General features: G+C 56.0%; 1 protein-coding gene across 5 annotated transcripts in view; it reads right to left on the reverse strand.

Moving 5' to 3' along the window:
* Positions 1–795: 795 nt before the first annotated feature.
* TTC7A (tetratricopeptide repeat domain 7A) overlaps positions 796–18,695 on the reverse strand; it is a 122,030-nt gene continuing 104,130 nt past the window's right edge. For 4 of the 5 annotated variants that reach the window (XM_089923198.1, XM_089923195.1, XM_022573909.3 and 1 more), the window contains 2 exons: positions 15,117–15,319; positions 796–3,057 (listed from right to left, as the gene is read on the reverse strand). In XM_089923198.1, the coding sequence (XP_089779324.1) occupies positions 2,836–3,057; positions 15,117–15,319 (425 nt within the window). In that variant the 3' untranslated portion in view covers positions 796–2,835. Of the gene's footprint in view, positions 3,058–11,383; positions 11,517–15,116; positions 15,320–18,695 lie in introns of all 5 variants that reach the window. The other variant, XM_089923196.1, reaches the window with a different exon arrangement.

The following is an 18,695-nucleotide window of genomic DNA, read 5'->3' on the forward strand; positions in this document are numbered from 1 at the left end:
TAGTTCTATTTGTAGTTTTTTAAGGAACCTCCATACTGTTCTCCATAGTGGCTGTACCAATTCACATTCCCACCAGCAGTGCAAGAGTGTTCCCTTTCCTCCACACCCTCTCCAGCATTTACTGTTTCTAGATTTTTTGATGATGGCCATTCTGACTGGTGTGAGATGATATCTCATTGTAGTTTTGATTTGCATTTCTCTAATGATTAATGATGTTGAACATTCTTTCATGTGTTTGTTGGCAATCTGTATATCTTCTTTGGAGAAATGTCTATTTAGGTCTTCTGCCCATTTTTGGATTGGGTTGTTTGTTTCTTTGTTATTGAGCTGCATGAGCTGCTTGTAAATCTTGGAGATTAATCCTTTGTCAGTTGTTTCATTTGCAAATATTTTCTCCCATTCTGAGGGTTGTCTTTTGGTCTTGTTGATGGTTTCCTTTGCTGTGCAAAAGCTTTGAAGTTTCATTAGGTCCCATTTGTTTATTTTTGTTTTTATTTCCATTTCTCTAGGAGGTGGGTCAAAAAGGATCTTGCTGTGATTTATGTCATAGAGTGTCTGCCTATGTTTTCCTCTAAGAGCTTGATGGTGTCTGGCCTTACATTTAGGTCTTTAGTCCCCTCCCCAAGCCCTCATCACAATCTCCTCAGTGGGCCCCTCCCTCCCACTGCCCTCCCCACCTGTGCGTCCCTGCCCGGCCTTCATGACCTCTCAGGCCTCTGCCTCTTCTCCAGGGCTCCCTCAAGGCCTGTCCCATGGGTACCTGGTAGATAAATGAACACACTGCTTCACACAAACCTGCTTTCCCTTCATGGGCCTCTTTATTCAAGACCTTTATTTTGAATTGTCAAGCAACTTGCCCAGCCCCAATGAGGCTTCCTAAAAGGAATGCTTCAAGTCAAAATGCATTTGTTGCCTTTGCCTTTCCTATTACCAAGGACTCACTACCAACATCTTTGGGCATCCCAATGTAAACCAACAGCATTTGCTTTTTCTTGTTTATTTTTTTTCTAACAGAATTCCAGAATAAAAATAGATCTCTATCATATATATATATATATATATATATTTATACACATACATACACATATAGAGATCCTTCAGCCAGGCGGGATGAAGGATCTGGTGTCCTTACAGTGTCCCTTGGCCTGGCATGGGAAGGCTAGAGGCACAGGCTCTCCCTGGTGGCACCTGGGGGTGTGGAGTGCTGAGCCAGGGCTGGGAGGAGCGTGGGTCTCCAACAGCCTCTCGTCTCGCCTCCGAGGAACAGACCGGGCTCTGACGAGCCAGGGCAGCCCTCACCTGACCTTTCCACACACCTTCAAGTGAGAGATGTGCCACACGGGGCTTTAAAACTGAAACCCAAAGTGCAGATAAGAAAGGAGTTCCCTGATAGGCCTGTGGGGGCTGTCTTCCTGGGGAGAGTTCCAAGAGCATCACGCAGCAGGGCTAGGGGAGCCAGCAGGGAAGACACCACCCACCAGCACCCCCAGGACCCCGGTAGAGACGGGTGTCACATACACAGAGGCCTGCACAACCAGGGAGGGGCTAGGCTCCGGCCCTTCCTTGGGTCTCTAATTACAGGCCCTGCTTGGCCCCAGGCAGGGGAAACCAAATGGCTAGGGCGGGGCTTGGGTCACCCAAGAGAGCCTGAGGTGAAAATGGGCTGTGGATGGTGTTAAGGGCAGTCCTAGAGATTGCCAATCTCCACATTATAACCCCTAGAGGGATCTACACTGTACCCATTGCCCAGAAAGGTAAGGCTTGAAGGAATGAGGTGTTGATGCAAGGAAGGGCTGGGTCCAGCGGCCATGTTTGTATCCTAGGGGGCTACACCCCAGGGCCTGAGGAGGTGGCTGAGGCCCGTTTCTAGAGAGGTGGAGGTGGGCAGAAATGGAAGTTTAGTTAGGCCCAGAACTGAGTGCCCCTGGCCAGACACCAGAGGCCCCAGAGGCACTTGGCAACAGAGGGGAAGATTAAAGGCGGGCCCAAGCAAAGAGAGGCACGGCCAGGCACTGTCCACTAACTTAAACCTGGGAGAGGACCCAGAGGTCCATCCTCTTCCCGCCTGCCAGCAGATTCTTCAAGCCATGACTGCCCTGGGCACGACCTGAGAGTGGGGTGTGAGGCCAGGGCCAGGGGGCTCCCCCAGGCACCGAGGCCTGCTGAGGGCAGGTGGTGAAGTACAGCTGTGAGGTTCCCCCACTAGCGCTCTTGGGGAACAAGTCCAGTCACCATGGCTCTAAGTCACTGAGGGTTCAAGCAGACTGCCTCCCGAGGGACCGAGGAAGGAACCCAGGAGAACCCTCTTGGCCCAGCCAAAGGGCAGCTCATCTTTGGCGTGGGGAGCAGAGAGCTGAGGTTCGAGACTAAAGCTTGTGCAAAGCCGGGAAATTCAGGGTCAGAGATATTGAAGGAGGGTGGCAGGTACGGTACAGGGGCTTTTAGACGGGGCGGGGTGGAGGGAGGTACCCAAGCCTCACAGACCCTTACTGTGCATTTAGATGATGCACAGATACACTGGGGAGCGTCCCCCGTGTTGATGTGGCCTCCCAGCTACTTCCTTGCTCATAAACTCCATGTAGTCTGAGTCCCAAGGAACAAGGGATTTGTTTTTGATGCAGACCTGGTCCACCCTGCTCCAGATGAGCAGCTCCCAGTCCCAGCTGGCCCTGGAGGGAAAGCGGGGGTGGCGGGGGGAGGCGAGGAGAATTAGGGCTGCAGCCTGCAGACACATTCCCTAGAGATGTATCGCCCTGAGGCCCCGTACCTCCCCTGACCCAGGCTCCCTGCTGCCGACTGGGCAGCTCCTTCCCTCCCCAAAGCTGCGAGGCCTCGTCAGAGCTCTCTGGGGATGATGGAGAAGGGCAGCACTGGGCTGCTGGCCTCCAGTTCGAGGGCGGTGAGAAAGCAGTCGACGGCGGCCTCGCTCTGGCCCTGGGCCTGCAGCACCTCGCCCAGGCCCTGCCATGCCTCGTGGCAGGTGCTCTGCCTCTCCACGGCGTCCCGTAGCACCTTCTGGGCCAGGCTCTTATGGCCCAGCTGACTCAGCATCACACCCTGGGGAGCAAGCACAGGGTGGGGTGAGTGAGGCTGTCTTGGGGCAGGGGCATCCTGGCCATCGGGGTAAGGAGTGGAAGCAGCGCAGCCACGAGCCAGAGAGGGCCCTGCGTCTCAGGCTCGGGTACTGTCAAGTGACCGTGCCCTTGACCCATGCAAACCCTCCCTTGTGTCCGTCCCAGCCTTGCTTCCAGCCCGGCCTCCCGGGTCACCCAGTGTGGCAGCTCTGATCCTCCTTGCCCCAGGAGTTGGGCTTTAAGGTCAGCAGACCTGGTTTCAGGTCTCCCCATTACAGCTGAGGGATCCCGGGCAAGTCACCCCTCTCTGGCCCTCAGTTTTCTCATCTGTAAATGGGAAAGACCACTGTGTCCACCTCTAGGGTTGTTGTGAAGTTTACACGACAGTAGAGGCAAAGCACTTGAAGCGTGCCTGATGTGTGTGAGCTCTCGGTCAACGGATCTGTTACCCCAAGGCCCCGTGCACTGTGGCGCTGCCCTTCTCCCCAGGGACCTGTGAGACCAAGGAGTGTGCGCTACAGGCCTGGGGAGGACCTCAAGCCTGTGGGTGAATGGACAGCTCCTGTGCCCGCATCGGTAGCCTGTCTTCCTGGGACCTAAAGCCCATCCCAGCCTGGCCAGGCAGGTGAGGGTCGCAGGAGGGGAGTCAGATGGCCGGGGAACCAGGGACAGATGCTGGGTGAAAGGAGGGCCTCTGGGAGGGGCCTGGGAAGCTTGGCCCTGTTGTTTGGAGAGACAGAGGAAGTGACAGGAACTGTCACCGAGTTGGGAAGTGAAACTGGCACCTTGTCCCCCTCTATGTCCACCCACACTGTTCGACCTCCAGTCCCAGAAAGACTGCTTTGCACCCTCCCACTAATCTGTGTCCCAGCCCTCAAAGGTGCCATAGGATCGCAGCACGGGGGGCCATCCTCTCATTCAGACATGAGGTAAAGCCCAAACAACAGCGACTTCCTGGACAGGGAATGGGGGTGGGGAGCTGCCTTCTGTGTGCCTGGAGCCCCCTCTCGGGTGCCCGCCCACTGACGGCCATGTACATTTTTAGCTGGAACATTTTCCTCCTCGCCGCACTCCCCAGAGTTAGGCCCTCCGTTGCTATGGAGACCCACTGGGGAAGATGCACATGGCTGATTTCATAAAGTCTTCCGAGGGCTTGGAATACGACCAATTAGGCAAGAGTGAAAGATGGTGCTCAGGAAGCCCTAGGAAAAGCCTCCTTCTCTGAAGGCACTGGCTGGCGGTCTGGGGGCCAGGGGGAGGGAAAGGGAGGGGAGCTCTTCAACCGAGGGTGAAGCTGTCCCCAGGGGACCACAGGGATGGGGGGAGGGCAGGGGAACCAGGGGCAGGGTAGAGGCCTCAGGCAGGGCTCCTGGATCGGGCCAGATGGGTGCAGTGCTGACTCAGGGCTGTCCAGCAGGGCTCCAGGCCAAGCTGCTCTGTCCACATGGCCTGGGAGCTGGACCCTGAGCAGCTCATAATGGAACAGGGCCCACGAGGAGGAGGGCAGGAAGGCGAGACAACAGGCCGCCAGACACCAAAATTAAGCACCAAAAATGGAAGGTTTGAGCCCTGTGAGTGCTGCCCATGGGGGAGCAACAGAGGACAGATGGGGAAGGCCAGCGGGGCCACCCAGGGCGGGGGCGGGGCCGCAGTGGCTTTTACACACCAAGTTTTCTATATTGAGCTTCCATGTGAGATTTTTGTTTGAAAAGAGGGCTTTATAGCTAAAAACAAGCCTGAAAACCCCTGATCTCAAGAAGTGTGTAGGTGTTTGGGAAGGGGCCAGATGTGTCTGCAGGCTGAACAGGGTGTGTGTGTGTTGGTTTAGGAGGTTTGTGGAAGGCTCCTCTGTATGTTCTATGTAGAGGAAAAAAGCCCAGGGCTACACAGCCAGAAGACCTGGCCAGGTTGGAATCCCAGCTGTGCCACTGACAAGTGCCAAGACCATGGGGAAGTGGCCCATTTTCTCTGAGCTGCTGTTCCCTCATCTGTAAACCAGGGGATAGAACAGTCCTACCTCGTAGGCTATTGTGAGGATTCTGCAAGGATGAATTTGAAATTATATAGCAGGGTGCATGGTGGGCTGACAGCAAGTGGAAGTGTCCCCAGGATGAACAGAGGGTCCTGGGTGGAGGGGCAGGGAGGGCAAAGAAGATCTGGAGGGCAAGGCTCCCTGTGAGGGAAGACTGTGTGGGCTGGCGTGGGGTTGGATCACATCCCCCCCACCCTGGGGTGCTGACCTCAGAGCCTGAAAGGAGACACCGGGGTCAGGCTGGGGTCTGGAGGCCCAGGGCCTGTAACAGGATCTGCTGCCACCTGCCCGAGACACCAGCCCGTTGGGTTCGTGTTTGGTAGCAACTTGGAGCTGTTTGCTGCCTGACAACTGGGCAGGGCCCTGCCCCAGGAGGATGTGAGGTCTCACCTGCTCTCCCAAAGCCCGGCGCTGAGCCGAGGGGCTGCCGTCAGTCACCCCACCCCCAGCTGCCCCTAGAACAGGTCTCCAGGGAGATGGTGGGAACACAGAACTGGTCTCAATTCCATCCAAATATCCCGGCTGACTCCTTCCCTCTCTGTGTCGAGAGAGGAGACCAGACCTGCTAAGTGACTCTCAGCTTCTGACACTTGACCTGGGAGATGCCATCGCCGTGCTGCCCACACAGGGATTAGAAAGAAGTGCGAGTCACTGACGGTGGTGGAGCACAGCGCCTATAACCGGAGCTCAGGGAGGGGCAGGGCTATGGGGGAGTCCCCAGAAATTCCTGAGGTCGTCCATTCCTTCTTCCTTCCCTCCCTTCCTGGATCTCAGGAAGGGAGGGAGCATCTGGCCTCATCTCATCCGCCGGGACCCTGCTCCTCTAGGAAGTGTGTCTTTCTTGCCTAAGGGCAGCACCTGCTATCACACCACCGCCTGGAGGGTATGCTCCTCACTGTAGCTCTCCAATGCCATCCCTGACCCCACCCCCGCAGGCTGAGAGAGACAGGGTCCCCAGCTCCTGCCTGCTCCGTGATTTCCCACAGGACAGCAGCTCAAAAGAGTTTGGGGGGATGGTGGTGGTCCCGGATGCAAAGCCAGGCACACCGGAGGCCTTTATGCATACTTAGTGACCTGCTTAGGGCCACAAAGGCAGGCAGCCTGAGGGCCGCCTCCCTGGCTAGGGTCTGGTCTCCGGTTTGTATGGGGACTCTGAAGGGACTCTCCCTGTTAGGAACCCAGGTTCTCTGGGGAAGTACAGGTTGGGGTCAGGAGCCACAGCCTGGGATGGGGATGAAGGGGAGTGGGGGTCCTACCTGCCTTGTGGAGAATTACCACTGCACACCATCTCATCCGGTTGATTCAGTGCCTGACGCTGTACCCCAGAGGGGAGGGGCGGCAGGAAGGTCCCGCTGTGTGAGCCTTTTTCTTCTTTGGGGGGAGGGCGGCCCTGGGAAGCAGCCCTGACTGCTAGGCCAGCTGCAGGCCAGGCTGAGGGCTCCCTCCCCACCCCTACCCTCAAGTATTTATAGAAGTTATTTTGGGAATTTTCTTTCTGAGCTCAAGGCACATTCCTGGGATTCTATAACTGCCTTTCCAGCTGGGAAGCCGGGAATCAGCTGGAGGCTGCTGGAGTCTCCCGGTCCCTGGAGCCCCCTGCTTGGGGACCATGGGGCTGCAGGAAGGAGCCCATGGCGGGACAACCTCTGAGGCTGCTCCAAGGCTCCCTCCCTTCACCCACCCCAGGGGCGGGGATGGGAGGGGAGGGGGGCTGACACACTCTTCAGGGAGGCCCACATTCCAGCCGAGCTCACAGCTCTCTCCGTGCACTCCCGCATCCTCCCAGGTGTGTCAGCCCCTACCTGTCCAACCACACTGGGAATGAGGAATCTGTCCCGGCTGAGAACCTAGCCCACACATCACCACATCCCTCCTGGAGCTGGGGCAGCTCCAGGCCCACAGGCTGGTCCTACCTCCTTGTTGTGGGGAAGGGTATGACTCCTAGACCCACCCGAGGCCTGGCTGATGAGCTCCCACCCAGAGCTCCCCTTGGCTCTCTCACAGGAAGAGGCCTCGGCCCAGGGAGCCCCCAGACTCACTCAGAGCCCAGCCTAGCTAGGGGGCTTCTGGGGCAGCAGAGGTGGCTGTGCTCTTCACATACCAGAACTCACGCCTGTCCCTTCCTCCTAGGGCCTCCACAGGTGAGATGTCGTGAACACCAGCGGGCCCCTCGGCTGGGGGTGGTGTCTGTCTTCAGAGGGCCACAGCCAGGCTCAAGGACAAGCACGGCTTGGTCAGAGGGCTGGCATAGCCTGCGGGGGAGGGGGTCTTGCCAGTCCCACTTCTAGGCAGGGGGCTGGGCCTTTTCGGGTTGGTTTCAGGCTCTGGGCTGGCTGGGGGCTCTGCCCACCCTGGAGCACGGCCAGGCCCACGGGGCCAGGTCAGGAGGCTGCAGCGAGGCCTCTGGACTTTGGATTCTAGAAGTGAACACCCTGTGACCCCACGGCAGCTGCTCCTCTCTAAGCAAGAGCCAGAGGGGTGTGCTGGCCTTCTGCACAAGGGGAAAGGCCTGAACCCTGCTACACCCTCCAGACATGTCTTTCCGACCATTGATTCTGGGGTTAAATTAAGCCAACAGTGCTTAACCGTGGCTCTGAGCTGAGTCTGTGCCACTGCCAGAAAGCTTCCTGCCCACTTTCTAATCAGGGTTGGTGTGGACTTCAGGAGTCCACACACCGGCCTACGGTTTGCCTAAAGTCCTGGGTCAGAGGCAGGGGGACCCGCCTCCACGAGCCCGGGGCGTGGGCTCAGGGGCAGTGCTGCGGCTGTGCCATCATGGGCATGAGGCGGGCTGGGGGCGGCCGCTGGACACAGGAGGCCCAGGCTGAGGGGACACGCCCTGGCACCTCCCACCCCTCCTCCCTTCTCCACTGCCCCATCAGGGAATGCAGACCGCAGGCAGCACTGCGGAGGGACCAGGAAGAGAGCTCCCAATAAAACCTAGGAGGTCACATGGCCAAGAAGACATTCCTATTGAGTTTTCCTGCCACACAGCAGCAGCATTCCTGCCCCACTGGAGCTGGGGAGACTCCGCTCACGAGCGCAGGCAAGACTTCCAGGTCCTCCCCTTGCCTCAGGCTGCCTGGACCCTCAGCCCTCTGCCACGGCTCAGGAAGCCAACAAGGAAGAAGCCTAGAGCAGGCGTGCTGTCCTGCATGCGGAGGCATGGGGCCCTGGAACCAGAGACCTTACTGCCCGCCTCATCCAGCGTCAGAGAACCTCCAGAAGGCCGGGTGCTGAGTTTCACTTCTCAGCTGCTCCGAACACCTTTCCTCCTTCAAGTCAGGAAGCAGCGGCCGAACCAGCCTAACAAGACTATGGGCCCAAGCGTAGGGCCTCCCCGAGCCTGGCCTTCCCTGCTCTTCCTCTCCAGCAGCCTCAGGGCCCAGCACGCCCCTTTAGCTGCAGAGTCTCACCTTTTTGACATATGCGACGGCAAGAGGGGGTCTCAAATCCCCCTCGTCCCTCAACGCAGACTCTAGCTCACTGGGCCGGCTGCTCCCGCTCTCAGCCAGGGTCAGCCTGGCCTCGCGCTGTGCACAGTCTTGTCCCATCCGCAGGGCAGCTGGGGCTGATGTCCCAGACCTCTGTGCCTTGGTCAGAGTCGCTTGGTGGACTCAGAGGGTGGAGAGGCTTCGCTACAATGAGCGTCTGGGGCTCGGCTCTGGGCACCCCCTTCCCTCTGCAAACCAAGAGCATCTGAACCTGGCCTGGGAGCCACACTTTGAAATGAAAAAGGTAAAAGTAAAAGCTTTTGCACAGCAAAGGAAACCATGAGCAAAATGAAAAGACAACTCACAGAATGGGAGAAAACATTTGCAAATGATGCGACCGACAGGGATTAATCTCCAGAATATACATATAGCTCATGCAGCTCAATTGCAAAAAACCACCCAATCAAGAAATGGGCAGAAGATCTAAACAGACATTTCTCCAGAGAAGACACACAGATGGCCAAGAAGCACCTGAAAAGATGCTCAACATCGCTAATCATTAGAGAAATGCAAATCAAAACTACAATGAGGTATCACCTCACACCGGTCAGAATGGCCATCATCAAAAAATCTACAAACAGTAAATGCTGGAGAGGATGTGGGGAAAAGGGAACCCTCCTGCACTGCTGGTGGGAATGTAAATTCATACAGCCACTATGGAGAACAGTATGGAGGTTCCTTAAAAAACTAAAAACAGAAACTACCATATGACCCAGCAATCCCACTCCTGGGCATATATCTAGAGAAAACCATAACTTGAAAAGATACAGGCACCCCAATGTTCACTGCAGCACTATTTACAATAGCCAAGAGATGGAAGCAACCTAAGTGTCCACCAACAGAAAAATGGATAAAGCATATATGCACCGGACTATTTACTCAGCCATGAAAAAGAATGAAATAATGCCATTTGCAGCAACATGGATGGACCTAGGGATTATCATACCAAGTGAAGTAAGTCAGGCAGAGAAAGACAAGTATCGTATGATACCACTTATACGTGCAATCTTAAAGAATGATACAGATGAATTTATTTACAAAACAGAGACTTAAAAAACCACAGGGAAATCTACTCAGTATGCTGTAATAACCTAAATGGGAAAAGAATCTGAAAAAGAGTGGATATGTGTATATGTATAACTGAAGCACTTTGCTGTACACCTGAAACTAACACAACATTGTAAATCAAACATACTCCAATATAAAAAATAAATTAAAAAATCAAAAAAGAAAAAGGTAAAAGTAACCCTGTCTACTGGGCCATTAACTTACAGCATTCTTTAACCTAATCCTAACCAGAGCCCTAGGTGCTTGGCATCACGAGTCCCATTTTACAGAGGAGGACACTGAGGTTCTGGGAGGTTGAAGAACTTGGCCAAGGTTAAATGGTGAGTATAAGCAAAGTGGAACTCAAGTCCAGCTCAGTCATACTCGAATGCTGTGCTCCAACCTCCAGACGTGATACTGGGGGCTTAAAAACCATCCCAGCCGACGAGCCCCAGAGGCAACCCCAAAGGCAGCTCTGCTGGCACCACGGGCCACCCAACAGCACAAGGAAATTTGGGCCAATGACCCTTGTCCCATGGCAGTGAGGTCAAGCAGCCCTGTCGAAGGTGGGGCTCAAGCTCAGGCCACCTGGTCTTCCACGTGAATGGTGGCAAAAATACCCGGTGTTGACTTATCTTTTCACAGCTCTCGGCTCGTCCCCTAAAACTACCCCTTCAGGTCACAAGGGCCTGAATTATTATCCCCATTTGATAGAAGAGAAACTGAACCAGCAAGAGGAAGTAATCTCCAAGTGCCCCCATAACTTGAAGGCTGGCAGGGTTGATTGCGTGTCTCAGACCTCTCCTGTCTGGTCCTACCCCCCAGGATTGGGGACAGGACCAGTCAGGGGAGGGTGGGTGGAGTTCACCTCTTTGACCTTAGAGAGCAGAGCCTTCCAGGTTAGATTCCTGGAGCACCTGCAAAAGGCCCAACCCAGAACCTCAGGTTTGGGTGGGGCAGAGCCCTGGTCCTCGCTGACTCAGGCCCGGCCTTGGGGAGGGAGAGCGATGGTGGGAGGGAGCTTCTGCGGGACTTAAGTCATGAAGTGGCACACCCCAGCTTGGAGAGAGGGAGGCAAGAAGCTCTGGGGCCAACGGGTTGGCCGCGTGCCATGGCCGTGCCCCAAGTCCACTTAAAGACAACCATGCTGGGAGCCAGAGGGAACGAATGCAGGGGAATAATTCATCACCAGCTCTCATCAGAGGGCAACAGATGACAGAAACACTGTCTTCCTGTCTTTCCAGGGGCATCTGGAGAGAGGATAGGCCGGGTCATGCAGCCAGGATTGCTTCAGAAATCACATCTCTGGGGTACATGACAGGAGCCAAAGCTTATGCAGGGCTGTCCCCCCCTACTGCTGGGGTGTCCGACGTGGAAAGGGTTCTGGGGAGAGGGGGCAGCAGGAGCTAAAGCTCTGTCCCAAGAAGAAAGCATGACCACGGGCAGAGGCCAGTGAAGAGCAGCGAAGCCTGCCCAGAGAGGGGCCAGGAAACCACTACCCCCCAGGATCTGTCCCTGGGAGAGGAGGGCGGGACGCCAACCACCACAAACACAGATGGCAGGGACGCAGCCACACCTGCCCACTCCTGGCTGAGGCTTTCAAGCTATCACTTGCAGTGAGACAGTCTGCACCAAAGCATCCATAGTCCCGGCTCAGCCAAGTGGAGGGTAGAGAGAGTGAGGCAGTCTGTGGCCAGGGCTAGTGACCCTCCTGCCATTAAGGTCAGGTGACCTACCTCAAAGGAGCCCCCTCTTGGGAGGGTCCTCAGGGAGTTGATGACTCCATCAGTCACTCCTGGGCTCCTTGCCTTCCCTAAGCATCTCTGCTCCTTTGGAGGTCCCCTCTCGGCCAAGCCCATGGAGCCTTCTCTGAAAAACAGCGTCACCCGAGGGACAACTCCTCTGCTGATCTTGGGAAGGACCCTGCTTCCTTTCTCAGGTTTCCTCAGGGACAGGCAGATAAAGTTCAGGTTTCCCCTTCTTAACTAGATTCTCTGCCAGTAAATTAAGTTCTGAGCAGCCAGGCTGAGTGAGTGGGGTTTCCGGCTACCTGGAGGGGAGGCTGAGACAGAGCTGGCAGAGACTGTCAGGGCCTGCTCCTGGGATTTCACTGGGAATTTCCATTGGCAGAGAGCATGTCTTTCTCTTTCCACACCTGGCAGTCTCCCAAAGCCACCTGGCCATCCCTGAGCCTGGTGGAGGTGGCAGCCTGCAGGATCGGGGCTTGACGGCACAGACTCCTCAGGGACACTGCTGTGCGCACGGCGGGAACTCTTTGCTGACACAGCACTGCCAAAGAGGTGTCTCTTTCCTGCCTGATCTGGGTGGAAAAGCCTGAGCTGAGCCCAGGGTGGAGCTGGAACCACGGAAACGTCCCCATCACATCCAGGGCCGGGAGGGCAGAAGGACAGGAAGAGCAGAGAATATGCTGCTGGGCCGAAGTTCATGTTCTTGGAAGCCTGAACCCTGGCTCCTGAAAACAACAACTCTCCCCTCCCAGACGCTTTCTCCAGCCTGTCTCCAAATCTCCTGTCCCATGTACAAAGCCCGGGAGAGGCCACAAGGCCGGCCTCCTGGTGTTGGACCATCCTGCCCAAGAACTGCAGGGCAGAACCGGGCACCCACACAGCTCACTGAGTGCATCTCTGCCCTCCTCTCTCCGGAACTCGGAGCGTGGGACTCAGCCACTATATGAGAGGGCTCACTGAGGAGCCCAGAGCTCTTCCAGACCAGGCTATGGGTGGCCATGCTCTCAGGGGAGGGCTGTGTCTCCTTCCCCTTGTACCTAGCAGAGGCCGATGTCCTCAAAGAGCCACAGTGGCAATGGCAAGGCCAGGATGTCCTCCCTGGGAACCTGCCTTGGCAACGACTCCAGTGGGGGTGTGTTACCAGTTCCCCTCCATATTCCTTTTTCTGGATAATTCTCCAAGGATGCACCAACCTCACGCTGAGACAACTGCTGTGTCTCTCTTATTCGCTACTATTTTTAGATTTGTGAATCTAAGGGATTCACATCAAATCTAAGGGATTTGTGAATCCCTTACATAAGTGCCAAGCTGACTTAGACCGATGGGGAGACTCCCATCACACAGTACACCATGGTGAAAAAGATCCCAAGATCCCATCTGTGCTCAGTGGGAAAAAATGCTGTGACCGATAAGCGACGTCTGTCCCGGGCGAGGGACTGGACAGTGTGGCGTGTGTCGTGTTCTGTCTTTTCTGCTATAGCACTGCGGACTTTCAGAAGCACTCTCACATGCGTCACCTCATTTGGTTAGAACAACACTGGTCTAGTAATGATGAAGCTCGTTATTCATTTATAAAAGGAGACATCAGGAGCATGGAAGTTAAGTGTGTCTTTTCCTAAATCACCCAAGTGAATTAGGGCCAGAGCCGGGATTAGATTCCAGATGTCCTGAGTCTGAGGACTGTACAGGGAAGACACTTAGCTCAGGGAACACTGGGGTCCAACAAGCCAAAGTGTTCGCATGTCTTTGGGAAAACAGTGCTTAGTAAATCTTCCCCAGGCTTGAAATTTGCTATTCTTTATGCATATGTGTGGGATGCTGGCAGGAACAGAATGTGGAAAGGGGATGGGCTGCCCACGCTGGAGCTGACTGCCCCTCTGGTTGCTTGTAACTTAACAGTGGGCAGTCCCTTCTCCGATTATATCAAATCAGCAAGGCACCCCAGGAAGAGAAAAGGGACCTTTTCAGAAACATCTGTAGGGAGCCACTCCAGACAACTTATTCAGTTACCATGGAAACCCACCCTTGCAAACTGCTTCAGTTTTAGGAAAATAGCTACAAACAATAATAAGCATAAATGAAAAATGGTACATGTTGCTTCAAAATTGTACTTGTTATTGGATTTGGTCGGGTTTTCGAGACCGAGACGGCAGGCTCATATCCACGAGCACAGGGAAAGGCAGCCGTCTGCCTGCCTGCAGGCCTAACGACAGAGCCCACATCCCCCCTCCCAGATCCCTAATCAAGTTTCTGGATGTGACCTCCGGGGAGGCATTTATCAGAGGAGCTAATGTCTGAATTGTGGGAGGAAGGAGGATGTGCCTTGCAAAAAACAAACATTTGCTGAGCCGACAGGAAGGCAACATGGCGCCATGCGGAGGGAACCTAGACCAGGCCAAGATGTTGCTACATGGGCCTGAGCTAGAAATCCTTTAAGAGATCAGGCTGAGATGGGAATCTCTGTACTGGTCTGTTTTCAAGGACTCTCAGGGTTAGCAAGGACCTTATAAAGATGACCTGGTCCAGCTCCTCCCACATGTGATATTTACATTCTCTGGGCAACATCCTCACCAGTTGATTCATGAGTCTGTGCTTGGACTATGCTAAGAGTTAAGTCGTTTTTCCTGACACTCAGCTGACATCTAACTCCTCGTAGCTTCTACTCACGAACAAAGCAGACCCCTTTTGTCAATGATAATCCTTCAGCCACCTGGAGCCATGCTCCTGATGCTTCTGTGTTCTCCATGGGGCAGACATCAGTGATACCCTCACGGCCATTCTCCTCAGAGAGCTCTCAAAGTGAGACATCTGAGGTGGAACCCAGACCCTGAGACTGGGAAAGACTGTGTTGCTGTGGGCTCCTAAATTATACTTCAGAAATCACTGTGCATATGCAGGCCTGTACACTTTAAATCACTACATTTATCCTGATACCTGCTCTCTGAAAGCAGATAAGGAAGGCGAGGAAAAACAGTCTTCCCTAGGGTATGCTATACCACCTGTTACATGTTTCCTGGACCAGAGAATCCCCATTGCACAGGTGAGTAAAACTGAGGTTCCAAGAAGGGGCTGACTTGCCCGTGATCACCCAGGAAGAGAATGGCAAGGCCAGGACAAAAGCACCAGCATCCTGCTCCCAGCCTCTGAACCTTCCCACAGGAGAGTCACCGAGCCCTGGGCACCCAAGTCCTGGGCTCCATGTCCTAGGATTAGGGGTTGCTGGCCCCTCTTAGCACCCCGAGGCCATTCTCAATGTGTGCTTGAGTCAGGCCTGACATGACAGCCCACCCCAAAACATTGCCTGAATCCCACAAGGAGGCATGGAGCTCCTCTCAAAAGGGCAAGGCAGCCCCGTGATCAGGGAGGGCCCGGGGACCCCCGAAAAAACGCATTTTGGTATCTGCCTAGAGTCTCCAGGGCAGGGACCTGATGAGTAACAGTGAAAACGTCTGGGGCTAGATCGCCTTACAGAAACACAGCAAAAGGGAGTCACCAAGAATCAACCAATTCTCCTCATCCCCTTAGGCAGGCTCTGATTGAAGGGGGATGGCCTGTCTCTACAAGAACAGAGAACAGTCTCTGTTCTCCCAACAGAGCAGGCAGGAAGCCACCTCTCCCCGGACAGCAGGGGACACTGGCAGCAAGGCACTGTAGGCAGTGGAGGCTGCGGGGTAGGGAGGGGGGCCCTGAGGCCTTCGGAGCGGGTGTGGGGCTGACTCACCAGGCTATGCATGATGCGCACGCCGTCGGGGTTCACTGTGAGCGCCTCCTTGTACAGCTGCTTGGCCTCCTCCAAGCTGCCCTTCATCTCGGCCAGCCGGCCCCGCATGTAGAGTACCGAGTGTGATGTGGGGAAGAGGCCCGCGGCCTCCTGGATGCAGAAGCCTGCTTCCTTGAGGTGCTGCTGCTCCATGAACAGCTCGGCTGTGAAACGAGAAGGGGAGGTGAGGCAGTGGGAAAAGTCAGAGGCAGCGGCCCCCTCCCGCATCCCACCATCAGCCCCCGGAGCTTAGGAACTGGTCTTAGGTGATGGAAACCATCCCACCGAGACACAGCATGGGACTGGCTTGCTCTGGGGTGCGGCGGTAGCACCAGGCTGTGGTTTCTGAGCGCTCACTCTGTGTCAAGTTCATGCTCTGTGCTACACGCAGTCCGACTCCACCAACACTCACAAAACCCTATGTGAACGACGCACTTCTATTACCCACTTCAGGGAGGAGGATATGGGCACAGAGGAGGTAAGGAACTTGTGTAAGGCCACAGGGAGAGTAAGCAATGGAGCCAGGGTTTGCAGGGGGCTGTCTGACTTCAGAGCCTGGCAGTGGGGGCATGAGTGGGATCTCCTGCAGCTAAGCGTTTGCTCGGGTGACTCTTCTGTCCCGTCACTTCACCTATTCATCACGTATCTGGGAACAGGGGGCGGGAGGCAGATGAGGTCGCTTTCCAAGGAGGGCTGCTGACAAAAGAGCTAATCCACCTGCGTGATCAGGACGAGGACAGCCAAGTGATGCTACCACGGAGGGATGGGAGGAAGGAGGCCCAGGGAGCACCCGCGGAGGGCAGGGGTGGGGCTCACGCTGAGGAGCTACAAACCCGCCCGCACTTACTGAGAGCTGACCGTGGGCCAAGCAAGCATCTCCTCTCATTTAATCCTCAGGAGTCCGGGAGGGAGACTCTCCCGTGCCCCAGGCTGACACACCAGGCTGAGGGCGGGGGGGCTCACCCCAGTCCCTCGGTTGCAAGGGGCAGCTCCTGGCCTCCCTCCAAACTTGGGACTTTCTGTCGCATGGAGAGGAATCAGGGATGCACACGCCTTTCAACCAACAGGTGGGGAAGATCCGCCCCACAACCAGTTTGCCTTCTTCCCCCAGGTCAGTAGAAAATAGGGCAGTTTCTCCAATTGCGGGCCCACCCACACAGACGCGCATTTCAAACCCACGCTGCACAGGTACACACCCACTGGAGGCACCCTCAGAAGCGCGGAGCATCGGAGGTGCCTCGCAGCCCACTCAGCCTTCGTCTCGTGGCAGCGCGGGCCCGGCTGCCCCGCACAGATGGGAGGGAGCACAGAAGGGCAAGCAGAGCCGGGCTGGGGGCTTTGCCAAGAGCTGTTCCCAGCACAGGCCGAGAGCTGAGGTTACACGAGTTCAGGTTAGGTCCGGGGGCTGGGGGGCGGATAACAGACTCCCCAAAGAAAGCTCCCAGAAAAGGTGGAAGACCTGGGCCCAGGCAGCCCGTCTTCTGGTTCCAACAAGAAGCAGGAAGGAGGCCTAAGGCCTTGACTGTAGCACACAGCACAGGGGGCACTCAGCATGAATGTGGCCTAAGGTCCACTGTAATCAAAGTAGCTTGAATGCTGCAGAAGGCATTCTGAGCAGGGTACTCTTTTTCTTTTCTGGAGTTGAGAATTTGGGAGAATCAGAGAATTAATTAAACTCAGAGGAGCCAGGTTCCCATGATAAGGTGCGAGAGAAGCACAGGCTCTTGTCCTCAGAGATGGCCTGAACTGGAGATTCCCAAGGTGAAAAGCTTGGAAGGCCAGGCCAGGAGGGGTGGGCTTTGAACCTGGGGCCCGGCAGGGAGGGCTGGCTATCTCAGCCTCGCTCTCCTCTGCTCTGCTGTTGTGTTCCCTTCCGGAGCTGCCGCCTGGGGCTCTCCACCGGCTGCCTTCATACTTGGGTCCGATGTCCAGCTGCTGAGGACTGACCGTGTGCCTGGCCCTCCCATGAGAAGGAGAAAGAGGAGAGGGGGGGAAAGCAGAGCAGCTGAGCCACCAAGCCACTGGAATGACCGAAGGCAGCGGAGTGACAAGTGCCATCGCTGAGTGTTCTGGGCGCTCGGATGGGGTCAGGCTAGCTGTGCTGGTGTGGTCAGGGAAGTCTTCCTGGTGGAGGAGGCATCTGAGCCAGGGCCTGAAGGCACAGGGACACTTGGACTGGCAGAGAGGAGAAGGGAGGCTGTGCTGACGTGGAGGGCTGGGACCCACTGCGGCAGGACTTCTCAGGGTCACAGAGGAGAAGGGAGAAGCAGAAGGAAGTGTGTGGTGTGAGTGCTGGGCGTGGGGAGGCCTGTCCTGCACCAGCCCCTGGGGCTGCTTCCTCCATCCCCAGGAGCTGAGCTCAGAGGCCAGCTCACCACTCCCCTGGACCTTGTCCCAGCTGACCCTCCCCAGGCCTGGCCCACCTGCCCACCTGGTCCTGGCCCGCCTCATTAAGCTGTTTACAACTTGCTGCCCTGTCTCCTGAGCCCCATCTCTGGAGGCTGGCCCCGGTCCCTCCCTTGGGAACTCTTCACAGTGCCTTCACATCAACAGATTTCAATTATAGAGACCTCCACCTTCTTTCTTCCTCGGGGCCCTGGGCCTTGTCCTGGGCCCACACCAGAGAACATACCCTGAAAAATAGGTAGGACTGCTTTGCTCCGATGAACATTACCAGTTAGGCAGGAAACCAGATGACACAGAACAGAGCCAGAGAAGTGAGGGCTCCTGGCCGCTTTACGGATAGCCCCTGGCAGGCCCAGCCTCCAGGGCGGGGTCCCTGACCTACACACAGACCCACAGGTCTGGGGGCTGCAATGCACCCCTTTTTCCTAGCCTCAGCATCCCTGGGCAGTTGTTTTACCCAACATGGTGCTCCCCAGACAGCCGGCCTCGGCTGCAGCAGGAGCCTCGTGGCACGGTGCCCACCCACTGCCCGATCCTCTACGTCCCAGTCCTGGCTGCCAGGGCCCCGAGGTGCCCACACCCATCCCGGCCTCCCCTGGCCAGGGCTGGATGAGCAACCACTGTTACTGGGTTTTCCTCGAATTCTCATAGTCGAGGTCACCACTCCAGCAAACAGGGGCCTTGCTGCCCCGCTCCGTGTCAGAGGCCCCTCTCTGATCCCCTTGGTTCCTTCTCTCTCCCCCTCCCTTCCAATTTTCACTTCTCTCGTCTCCCTCTCTGCCTGCTCCTGACCTCCTCTCCTGTCTGTCTGTCTGTCTGTCTCGGCTTCTCTTCTTCCTTCCATCTCTCTCCACCCACCCTCCTCTGTGCTTTCTCTCAGCAGGCTCCAACGGAAAACATCTGTTCCCTGGAGCTTTGCAACAGTCCCTTTTATTATGTTTTTCTGAGGCATCTTGATCTAACCCTGCACCCAGAGCTGGCTGCAGTCTTCCTGCCCGTCTTGCCAGTGCCGAGCCCTCTTTGCAGGAAGGAAGGCCTCGCTCGCTGCTGCTGAGCCGAGAAGCAGGGTGAGGGAGGGCCCAGGGCCCCGCTTAAGGCCTATAGGGGCCTCGCCAGGGGAGATGCGCTTCCTAG

The sequence above is a fragment of the Delphinapterus leucas genome, chromosome 13 (assembly GCF_059928025.1).
Source record: "Delphinapterus leucas isolate spDelLeu-1000000601 "Yukka" chromosome 13, BTC_Dleu_Yukka2, whole genome shotgun sequence".
Taxonomy (NCBI): domain Eukaryota; kingdom Metazoa; phylum Chordata; class Mammalia; order Artiodactyla; family Monodontidae; genus Delphinapterus; species Delphinapterus leucas.